The sequence below is a fragment of the Equus asinus genome, chromosome 3, assembly GCF_041296235.1.
Source record: "Equus asinus isolate D_3611 breed Donkey chromosome 3, EquAss-T2T_v2, whole genome shotgun sequence".
Lineage (NCBI taxonomy): Eukaryota > Metazoa > Chordata > Mammalia > Perissodactyla > Equidae > Equus > Equus asinus.
Genome location: NC_091792.1, coordinates 15,868,858 through 15,881,219, shown reverse-complemented (window position 1 = coordinate 15,881,219; position 12,362 = coordinate 15,868,858). Strand labels below are relative to the sequence as shown.

Below are 12,362 nucleotides of genomic sequence, written 5' to 3'. Positions count from 1 at the left end.
AGAAAAATCCTACCCCTTTCCTTTTTTCTTTCCTCTTTTTAAATGACACTCTCTTTTGTCATTTGCTTTTCCTCTACCCTCTTCCTTTCCCTAACTATTGTATATGGAGGATACTGGTGATAGTTAAATTTGCAATTTAATCCCTAGATGACAGCATCTTGAAAGGCTACAGGCAAGATGGGATCATGATGGAACCATAGAAAGAATGGGAATCACTAGGAGATTACGAACTTGAAGAATATTGGTCACAGAGTATCACTTCTGAATGCTATCTTTAGTTAGGGAGGGCAGAGTACATTTATAGTTGTTTATAGAATAGCAAGATATTACGTTTCACATATGGAAGTAGAGGAAGTTAAGTGTGCCTAATCTGTGAATTCAAGAATAGAATATACACAATTAATCAATTATATATAGCCTATCTCACAACACTTTCCTTTTCTCTGGGAAATGACCCTGACATTAGTCTTCCAGCAGCATACCTTCCATATCTATAAGGTATGACCTTGCCCTCCCTGCACTGCCATCCAGAGACAAATAGTTCAGGAGCAGACACATGACTCAGAATGGGCCAATTAGCTCCTCTCTCCTGGGACTGTGGAACTGAGAGACACAAAGAAGAGTTATGGGTAGCTGATTCACTTTCATGGCTGCAGAGTAGTGATAATTCCTGTTGCTGAGGATTGTGGAGTCCTTCTAGACCCTGACCTTCCAAAGGCCTATTTCTTAAATACTGTGAGATCAGTCTATTTTGAAAACATTGTTTTGTTTTGTTTTGTTTGTTTTTGCTCAAGTCAGTTCTAGCTGGTTTCTCTTACAACAAATAGAAACTTAACTACTATATTCTTATATTTGCTGATAAATACCATTTGCTTAGTCATCAGGCTGAAAACATCAGTCAGTTTTGATGTTCTTTTCATTCATCAATTACCAACTCTTGTAATTGCTGATATTTACTTTCATTGTTCTCTTTTTTCATTTGCATTGTCCTCTTCCTACTTTATACCACTCTTACCCTATAATACTTTCCTGACTAGCCATCTCGTTCCCAGGTTAATTTTCCTAAGTCATAGCTCTGATGCCACTTCAAAAGTCCTTTGGCGCTTACCTAGCAAAGGACGAGCTTCCAGCCATGCACATATTCTAGGTTCCCTATAATATAATCCTTACACACTCCTAGAGCCTTACCTCCAAACACCTTGACATAGTCCATTTTTCAGTGTACATCTGTCTCTACTGAGTCACATCCTTCTCTGCCTTTCCCTCTGCATAAAACGTTTCTCTCCCACAGTCTTCTCACAAAATTCTACTTATCTTCTAAAGGTTCACCAAAATGTTAACTCTTCAATGAAGGCTTTTCTGATCTTCCCCCACTGGATGTGCTCTCTACTTCCTTTGAAGTTTCAATGCATTTATTTCCCTTTCTGGACTTCTTACACCGCTCTGATAATTTCCTTCACCATTTATGTTGAAACTTTTGTGATCTGTCCCTTCAGTGAGGGTTAGATTTCATCTTGGAAATCGCTGGAGGCAAGCTGAATTTCTCCATGGGTTACCCATGATAAATTAACGGCTTGCCAACTTGCGATTTTGACTAGTCTGCTTTATTCTGATCAAGGTACTTCGAGTCATCCTAGAAACACAGGAAGATAATGTGGAGCAGGTCCACAATTTGGTAGCATTTTTTCCTTAAAATCAAAATTTATTTCTCTAAATTCAAGTAATACATGCACATGGCTAAAATAAATAAAGAAGTAAGGAATACATTATAAAAAAAGCAACAGTCCCTTGCTTTCCCCTCCCTACCCTCATTATACTTCCCAGACTAACAATTTCTAACACTTCTTTATTTTTAATTCTTTTGTGGTTGCCTATTGTTAAATCTTGATTTATCAACTTCAGACATTATCTATTGATGTCTTACCATGATACGTGTATATTTAGCTTAGGTATACTTCCCCTTTTTTATTTTGTAACATTAAACAATATACTTTAACCTCTATTTCTTGTTCCATTAACTACAGATAGTACATATCTGGATTCCTTACCTTGTAAGATTAGGATATTAATGTAATTTTATTCAGTGTATTTCTCTGTCCCCTTCCTTCTCTCAATTTTATTAGTTTTGATAACTTTTACCTTCTCTTCTGTAACCATAATTAAGCCTTGTCAATAGATTGATTCCAAAGTTGAAAATCAATGAGGAATGTTTAAGTATATTATCTAATGACTCTTCCTAACCCAACACACATACTTAATATTCTTTCCTTCTTCAAAATTTCTGCTCTTCTGGCATCTCAATCATAATGCTTAGTTTATGGAGCCCACTCTCCCTTTACCCTAACACCTGTGTCCTAGAACCCTACATTCTCCTATTCCATAGGGACTAAGTGCTCTCTAGACCTGCGGCACAGTTCTTATCCTAAGACTTTCCATTATTACTCTTTCCAGGTCTTCCTATTTCTTGAATTACTCCTTTGTGTAGCTGGCGTACCCCTTAAGTAACTTTGTAAAAAAAAAAGTACAATGTTGAGTCCCTTCTAGAATATGAAAAAATGCCTTTATTTAATCTTCTTGTTTCTAAAGTTTGGTTTGGCATATAATTCTCGGTCAAAATCATTTTCCTCAAAGTTTTGAAGGAAATCTTCTACTGCCAGTACCTTTGTCTTCTCCCAACTGTCTTCATCCCCTGACCCTCCCCGTTTACTGAAAACATTCAAAATCATTCTAAAGACACAATGGATAACCCAGGAAACTAAGATTTAAGGGCATAGGTTTTCAAGTCACACTTGGATTTACATTTTGGTTCCACTAGCTGTTAGCTGTGAGATCTTGAATAAGTTGCTTTAAGCTACAGTTTCCTCTTCTGTAAAATGAGTATACTAACTGTGTATCTTACGGGGTCGTTCTATTAAATTAGATAAAAATCGTGGCAAACATTACTAATATTATTAACATATTACCTGTTACTGAATGTATAATGAAGGCCAATAGAAAATCTGGTGGCTACGGATTTATCTATTCTTTTTTTCCCCAACAAAGATCATTTATAACCTAATTCAAGTGGACGTCCCTGTAAGTGGTCTAGCAGGCTTCTATCTCACATAAAGTTCTACAGGTGGATATGCTTCTCTTCTGGTTATAACTTGTCTCTAATTCCTGAAGTTCTAGCTCTTCTGGAGTGTTTTCCAGAGAATAACTGAAGCTGGTAAGTGGGGTTCTGATATGAGATGACCATAAGAAAAGCAACCCCAAACTAATTTTTACAGCCATTTAGCATCCATTGTTGGAGACTGAGGGAGAATTAACTTGTTAAACAGCAAACTAGAATGAAGGAGTGAGGAGGGGAAGTTCATAGGCTCAAGACATTGTTGTGCATAACCAAGTTTGGAAACGGCAAAATCCTAAAGACGGACTTTGTGTGTATTTAGTAAGGAAAGGTCTTCTGAACTCACAGTGGTATTTCCATTATATCCACACACATAGAGAATGGGTTATCTGTCAATTGCCATCTTTGAAAACGAAAGCAAAACATTTTCTAGCAAACAAAAACTCAACAGCGGCATCCTGACTGCTGGTATTATCTGAGCATCAATACCAAGTGATGAAATTTGTGCTGCCTTTGCTAATTGGTGGAAACATTTATAAGTTGATAGGAAAGATCATTCTTGCCAACACCTGAAAGAATTTCACTGTGCCCTATAGTGCATTGTTACTGTCATCATGATTCTTAGCATGCGAAATACTTATTATTCTAAACCTTTCAAAACTAGTATAGGTAAATCTTATTCATGTTCCAATCAGAAAACTGAAATTATCAATATCACTTTGGGGCGTGAAAAAATCAGTGACATATTAAGAATAATGCCCAGGGTAGAATTTTAACTGCAGGACCAGGAGGACTTTACAGTATGTTACAAATGGCAAATGAAACACTTAAATTTATTCAAATGTATGTGCATTTCAGTTCCATGAAATGAACAATGAGTCTCAAGTAGCCAAGGAACTTTGTTCTCAGGAGGGAGTAAGCCAGCTAGAAACCAAATGAGAACAAGTGGAAAGCTTAACCCAGCGGGATCAGGACATCCTTCATGCCATAAACCTTGCATGAAAAGCAAAGGCCACAGTGACTGGGCACTGCCCAAGTCAAGTGGCGATATTCACACGGACCTCCCTGGAGCTTGTGCATTGCTGTTTTCCTGCTGGGAGGGATTCACTAGTGTCAACTCTTGATAACAAGAGCATCCTCATTTAATTAAAACAAAATGAAGAAAAATAATAACAGATGGATATTTTTAACTGTTTCTACAGGTGGAAAACCAGAAGATGATAAAAAAAGAACTGAAGAACATCCTCAAGCCAGTCCAACTATTATTTTCTTGCCAAGCTGGGAAGGTGTAATTTTCCTTAAAGGTATGTCTAGGTAATGCTTTGGCTTTGAAAGTAGATCCTAAGTGAGGGGCTGGAGTGCTACAGTAACTGTCCAGCACTGGGCTGCAGTAAACTACAAGGATATCATCAATCATACTATATTTGGGTACATCCTATTACCTATGCAGACATAACACTATGGCTCTGCTTCTTCACAGGAATCACAAAAAGTATCCTTAGAGAATGACTGAAGGATAAAAATGATGGACTGCTCTGTTGATTTTCACATATAACTGACTTTTTTAAGGTCTTCAAGATAAAAACATATCCTCTGAGCTGAAATGGTAATCTGTGCATCTGCTTTCTAGGTTGAGCATAGGAAGGTAATAATACCTCTAGCTGCGATTCAAAGTGTTCTTCTAATTGTACTTCCATCAAGTTTTAGGCTAAGGTAATTTGCCTGCGAAGATACGCACTTGTCAAGGTGTTAATTCTTAAAATTACAGGTAGAGATATAAAAGGTGGAGTTTTTAAAATGTTACTTTCCTCTTTTATAAGCTATGTTTTCTGCATTATTTAGCTGAAGAATCTAAAAGGAACAGGTAAATGGGAAAGCAACATAAACTTAAATTCTTTGATGCACAAAGCATACAAGATTTATAGCTATTTATTCATTATATTTCTAAGCCTTACAAATAAATATTAAACATTAACCAGTTCACAAAATGTTTGGTCAGGGACTACCCTTCTCCACACAAGGTATACTGGTAATAAAGGCAAACAAACAGCACATTTTTTTTTTTATTGAGTTATTGATAGGTTACAATCTTGTGAAATTTCAATTGTACATTAATGTTTGTCAGTCATGTTGTAGGTGCACCACTTCACCCTTTGTGCCCACCCCCAACCCCACCTTTCCCCTGGTATCCACTAAACTGTTCTTTGTCCATAGTTTTAAATTCCTCATATGAGTGGAGTCATACACAGATTATCTTTCTCTCGCTGGCTTATTTCACTTAACATAATTCTCTCAAGGTCCATCCATGTTATTGCAAATGGAATGATTTTGTTCTGTTTTGCAGCTGAGTTGTATTCCATTGTATATATGTACCACATCTTCTTTATCCATTCGTCTGTTGATGGGCACTGAGGTTGCTTCCACGTCTTGGCTATTGTAAACAGTGCTGCAATAAACATTGGAGTGCACAGGACTTTTGGGATTGCTGACTTCAGGCTCTTTGGATAAATACCCAGTAGTGGGATGGCTGGATCGTATGGTAGTTCTATTTTTAGTTTTTTGAGGAATCTCCATACTGTTTTCCATAGTGGCTGCACCAGTTTGCATTCCCACCAGCAGTGTATGAGGGTTCCTTTTCTCCGCAACCTCTCCAACATTTGTTGCTATTAGTTTTAGATATTTTTCTCATTCTAACGGGTGTAAGGTGATATCTTAGTGTAGTTTTGATTTGCATTTCCCTGATGATCAGCGATGATGAGCACCTTTTCATGTGCCTATTGGCCATCAGTATATCTTCTTTGGACAAATGTCTGTTCATGTCTCCAGCCCATTTTTTGATTGGGTTGTTTGATGTTTTCAAACAAACAGCACTTTTAACGCTCACCATAATTCATTTTTCAGACTGAAAAGTTATTGCCATGCTCTACTATTGCGTTTTTTACATTTTCATGGTACACAGGCAGATTCAGTTCCTACGTGACAGACAAGCCCTAATGACCACGCTATATAAAAACTCAAATTCTTACAGCATTAAGTTATCTGTTTTTATTCTTTAACCTCATCTTTTAGTTTTATTTACCAGAGAAGATTGTATCTGGAAGGCTATTTAAAACCATAAATCTGTCAACAGATTCTTTTATAGGAGTGACATGGAAAAAAGAAAGGACAGCATTAAGAAGGACAAAGGATGTATTACAAGGAGCATTTGAAATGCAGGCTCCCACACCCCAAAGAAAGTGCTATTTGGATGCTCCATGTTTGCCTCAGCTCATGCTTACAAGGGAAAAGATATGACTTACTAATTTCAAACTCAAACATGTCAGGAATGTAGAAATTAGAGATTCCAACTTTTATTTGAAACTGAGGCAAAGACATTCCATTAAAAATGAGATTAACTCTTCCAATCAGATAGGTGCAAACTTGTCAAGATGGAATTTTAGTGTGCATTTCACATATACACAGGTTCCCCACCTCACTATGCAAGCTTCTGCTTCGTGAGTTCATGAAACTAATGAGTATTCAAGTTATAATACTGACAAATAAGAACAAAATGAGCCATGTGTTCAGTAGCTTTTTCATCTAGAGCAATAGTGTTCAAACTGCTCTTCAGAGGCTCCAAGGTGCCTCAGAGGTCACAGCAGGAGGAAGAGGGAAAGGTATGTAGGTAGCACAGGCCCCAACGAAAGCAGATTCATCTCATGTCTTTTATATAATGGTTTTCCCACATAAAGTTTTATTTAGGGAGGGGAAAAGGTTCTACTACTAATATCTTTTGGAAACTACTCATCTTTAGTTTCAGAAATGCTAGAGAAGACTAACACTGAATTCTAAAATAAAGTTTTCATGGAGAAACAGCTCTGGATTGGAATGAAGAGGTGGAAAGAACACATGGTCATTTTTTGAGACAATATTTTGCTTTTATAACTTCCAAGTGTAGCTGATGTAATTTCCACCTACTAGTCTTTCTTAATATTTATTCTCAATTGAAAAGCAAAGTCAGCCAAAGAGTGACAACCTGATAAGGATGACTTTTCCTTGCCAGTTTACACAGAGAAGCTTAAAAATGTTTTTTCTGGAACTTCTCTGAAATATCACCCTGGGATTCCCTGCACCATTCTCCTGTGTTGAACTGCTTGTTTTCTGGATCCCATGTCTTTTCCCCTTGTTTTTGGTGGAACACATCCACCAGTAGCTTCCTAAAAAGAGATGCATGGAGATAAATTTGTTTTAGATCTTGCATGTCTGAAATGTATTTATTTCATCTTCACATTTGATTTCATAGTTTGGCTAGATACAGAACTCTGGGTTGGAAATCACTTCCCCTCAGAAAGGAAGAGCATAACTCTCCTGTCTTAGGGCTTCTGCTGCTGCTGTAGAGAATCTTGCGGCAATCCAAATCCTTAGTCCTTTGTCTGTGATGGGTTGGGGTTGGACATTTGGTAGAGGCTTTCAATCTAGAAACCTGTCTTCAATTCTTGGAAAGGAATTCTGATAGTTTTCTCTCCTGACTTCTGTTTGCTTTTTCAGTCACATGTCTCCCTTCTCCAATTCTCCCCTCTGTCTTTTTGTTTACTTTCTGGGAGACTTACTCAACTTTTTCTTCCAATTTCTCTATTGCATTTTTAAATTTCCAACTGAATATTTTAAATTTCCAATTAAGGAACAATTGAATATTCTTTTGTAGAGCCTCTGGAGCTTGTTTCATGGTTGTACTATCTTTTTTTATCTTTCTCTCTTTCTTTTTTTGGTGAGGAAGATTGGCCATGAGCTAACATCTGTTGCCAATCTTTCCCTTTTTGCTTGAGGAAGACTGTTGCTGAGCGAACATCTGTGCCAATCTTCCTCTATTTTATGTGGGACACTGCCACAGTGTGGCTGACGAGCAGGGCTAAGTCCATGCCCGGGATCCAAATCTGTGAACCCTGGGCCACTGAAGTGGAATGTGCAAACTTAACCATTACGCCACAGGGTTGGCCCTCTTCTCTCTCTTTTCATCCGCTCCCTTGCTGTCTCTATTTTCTCAGTGTCTTTCATATTTAAAGCTTTCTTCAAATACTGGTGATCCCTGGTTTTCCATTCATTTTTATAAAGGAGGTACTAAAATTCCAAATGGAAACTCTGTGCACATGGGTGAGTCTTGTCAGCTGGTGGTCCTCACTACTGTAATTCCCACAAATGTAAGTATCTGTAGAGCTTTTCTCTCAGACTAATAGTTTCTGCAGAGAGCAATCTTCCAGTCATCTGCCTGGCTGCCAGCATGACAGAAACAGAACAAGGGAGGGGGCTTGGAAGTCTTAACATGAAGTATAGAGATTTTCACTTAATACCCTGTTTTTGGTATGACATGTCACCCCTCCCTCATCTTCAGAAGGAACTAGTATCTTCATGTCCAGAACCTCTTTAATTCAACTTTTCGGAAAAACAGCTCCAGTTTTCTGCTGAGAGTCCTTTCCTGTCTGTGAGGAGCAGGGGAAAGAAGCTAGGACTCTGCCTCTTCTAGGTAAAGACTTGTGGCAAATCCCGTTTTCAGCCCTTCTCCCTTTTCTTCAGAGGTGCCCTATATTCTAAATCCTTTCTTGAGTCTTACTTGAGTTCTATTGCAGTAATCAATTGCATTTTATTGGTTTCTCCTGCCTATAGGTTTCAGCATTCTCTAACCTGCTTATTTATTGTCCAACTTTTTTTTTAATATTTTTTATTTATATTTTTCATCTGCTGTCATCTTCTTCATTCTCTTTGTCATTATTGGTTTACGCATTTCTTATTTGCAAATTTCATTTTAGTACAGTTTCAGAAGGGAGCAGATGTAAATAAGTATGTTCAGGCTACCACGTTCAATGAGAAGTTTCATGAATTTGTTTAATGATGTTCAGACAGTTTCTGTAGATCACCCCATAGGTTCAACAAATCTACGTCTCAGAAGTCAGCACTCAACATGCAGAGCCACTTGCATGCAGAACCATGCCAGCATGCTATAACTGCTGTATCTTGTGGCCTGGACCTCAACCCCTGAAGTACTTAAGGGTGTTACTAAGATATGCTTTTCTAAACGTTTAACATTTAAAATTAGTAAATGTTATAAAATAGATATGCACATTAAAGTGGAAGTCTCTGTGCCTCTAACACGCACAGTCACTATCAAGCTATTATTAATTTGATGATGTCTCTTACCATTGATGGTATCTCAGAAGCAAGGACATAAGTTAGTGCCTATTTGAGAGGGTTGATGGAAGACACAAATGAGATAATGCTTATAAAGTCTTAAGAGTACTCACTAAGAGACACTATGTGCTTATATTTTAGTTAGACTTATTAGTTTTTCCAATATGTTTCTGCATGATGAAATACTTTCCCACAAACCTTTTTCTACTATTCTGTTAAGATAGGTTAACATGTTAATATATCATGAAGTATATAAAGTCACCAGAGAGAAAATAATGAGTTGCTGGTTTTTTTTAAAAATATGTGTTTGTAAATAATTGCTGTTTTCTGAAGAAAGTGAGATGAGAAAGATTCTATGAAGTTCATAGCATCTGGACCCAAGAGGCACTTAAGTTTTCATTTAGTCACTTATTATTTTATTTTTAACAAATAACAAAGCCTCCCTTAAGTGCTTAAGTTCTGGGAATACAAAGAGATGACATAGATCCTATCTTGGGGAAGCTTATAATTCAGCAGTTTGGGATGACTGATACAGAGTGTTGAGTAGGTTCCCGTGGCGTGCAACAGAAGTCATGAAGTCCTTAAACAATAGCTGAACACACTGATTCTGAGGACATATTTAATAGTAGCACACTGAGAATTACATGGTTTGCATATTTCTGTAAAACGGGGATTTGACTTCAGTTTAAAGCCCATGAAAGAGGGAATTCTTTGCTGAAAGGTATGTAAACACCTTTCCTTTTGCCACAGCATCCAGATGAATGTTGGCCTGAAGGGAGGATGTGGCCACCAAAGAGAACACAGACACTGACATAGGGTTTCAGTCAGAATAGACAGAGCTATGGTACCACACAGGCATAACCAGCATTTTGGTGAGCAAAGTGGAGAATCAAAACCCTTTTTGGAAATTAATTTTTAAGGGTTCTGTTCTTAAAGGCTGTGCTGAGGAAGCACACATTCCAAGACTTTGCAATAACAGCCCTGAAATGAAAAAAGGACTTGTGGACACAGAAAATATGAGATAATAGCACCATGTGGTTGAGGTTCCAAAGTGAACCAGAATATTTCCTATAGCCATGGAGGAATGAGAAACTATCGGAAATTATTACAAGACAGTTATGCCAATAAAATCTGCTAAAGCTTTATTACACTGTATATGTTAAGATATTTTCAACAACTTTTCCCATCATCACCAAGTGCTAAGTTGAGGAACCCATTTTAGCGTAAAGTAACCAAAATTACCTGGTCTAGATGGATCCTAACTCATTAATCAAGATTCTCAAAACCAAACAGCTACTTTTACTGATTCTGTCTTAATGAAGCTTTAAAAAACCAAAAATCAAGATATGAAAGAAAAATGCGCAAGGTATTATGGGATACATAGTAGAGGTACTGAATCTGGGCTGGAGGTTGTCAGAAATGGTTTTCTGGAAGACATTCTATCTAAGCTGAGTGGGTGCAGACGACTCAGACAAATAGTTCTATGAAGCTGTAGCTATACAACAAAATGTTCCTAAACATCCCTGTATTCCTCATCCAATAAGATAATTTATCTCTATTTCAGGGGTGGGGAGGACATATCCTTTCAAATAAGGGAGACAACAGCAGCTCTGCAGTTGACAGGAGTGACGAAAATCAACGCACATTACTTTAAAGACAAGGTGTTACACAGGAAATGAAACTGACAGCAGGTGAATCTTCAACCTTTAATATGCTAATGTAAATGAAGACTGTTATAATAAGGTCAGCAAATGAAGTCCATGGGTGCCTTTAGAGAAATAAGGAAAGAAACTGAATAATCCTAAACAAGCCAATCTCCCAGATTAAAGAAACATTTCTCAGAGTTTTGCTTAAGCTCACCAGTCCTCAAAGAAAGCTTCCAAATTACTTATTAAAAATGCAGAAAGATGAATCTACACTGTAAGTTACATTCTGCTCTAGTACGAATCTTCACTTAGCATCTGTTAGTTTCTTAATGTAGGTGACAGGACGCTGGCAAAGAAACACCCATTTCTGGTCTAGTCTTTGCTCATCCTTTGTATTGCTTGATATTTCTAAAAGAAATTTAGTAGATTGTATACTATTAAAAGGAAAGCAGAGGGGAGTTGACTAAGATGGCGACACAGGAGGTTCCTGAACTTCTCTCTTCCCACAGACACACCGAATGTACAGCTAGACAGGGACCAATTCCCTATGAAAGAAATCCAGAAACAAGCTGAGACTCCTATATGTCGAGTGAATGAGAAAATACCCACCCTGAAATGGGTAGGAAAGGCTGAGACAGCTCTCTTCATAAATCCCACTCCTGGCCTAGCGTCATACCATCTGTAGAGAACTCCCAACTCACAGCTTCTCCCTGAGGAGTGAAAGGTTTGGACTACACATGTAGGGCCCCAATTTTTAAGACTCCCAGCTGAAGGATGCACCCCCAAAACATCTAGCTCTGAAAGCCAATGGGGCTGGCATCCATGAGACCCATAACACTATAGCAAACAAAGAAGCAGTGCTTCATGGGTGCATGAACACTGCAGCTATCTCCACAGGGTTCAGCACAGAGGGAAGGGGCAAAATCGCCCATCTCCCAGTCTTGCCCTGAAAGGCAAGGGGTCTAAAGGCATACTTTACAAGCATGAGGGTCCTGCTTCTAATTATAGCACACACCTCGAGACTGGCTGAAATCCCTTCACTACACTTCCCCCACCTTCTCTCTCTAGCCCACTCAAACAATAAAACCAAGTCTCCAGTACTTCTTGGAAGGAGCTTGTAAACACATTAGGTACCCCAGCATAGCAAAGAATGATTGTGTTTTGCTGCTTTGTACCTACCAGGATATACTCTATTAGATATGTTTCCAAGAGACATGTCAGCAAATTGCTATCATTTAAAAATCCTCAATTATCTTTTGAATAAGATTTAAAAAACCAGAAAATACAGTATGTGAAAAAAAATTACTTGCTTTAAATTTCTGTCTTACTGTTTCACAATGTGGGCATATCTATGTTTTCTGCAGACAATTTCCCCTAACATTAGCTCTAATACTGTTTAAAAATGATAGGTAATGGTACAATGTAAGAGTCATAAAGTGGATATA

The 12,362-nt window shown here is 37.8% G+C and overlaps 1 protein-coding gene across 2 annotated transcripts in view; it reads right to left on the bottom strand.

The window, feature by feature from the left end:
- Window positions 1-12,362, bottom strand: part of AFG2A (AFG2 AAA ATPase homolog A) — a 307,360-nt gene that overhangs the window by 39,774 nt on the left and 255,224 nt on the right. The window contains exon 16 of one of the 2 annotated variants that reach the window (XM_070504718.1): window positions 9,281-9,319. The exons of the other annotated variant lie outside the window; for it this stretch is intronic. Coding sequence (XP_070360819.1) covers window positions 9,281-9,319 — 39 coding nt within the window. The remainder of the gene's footprint in view (window positions 1-9,280; window positions 9,320-12,362) is intronic. 2 annotated transcript variants of the gene reach the window in all.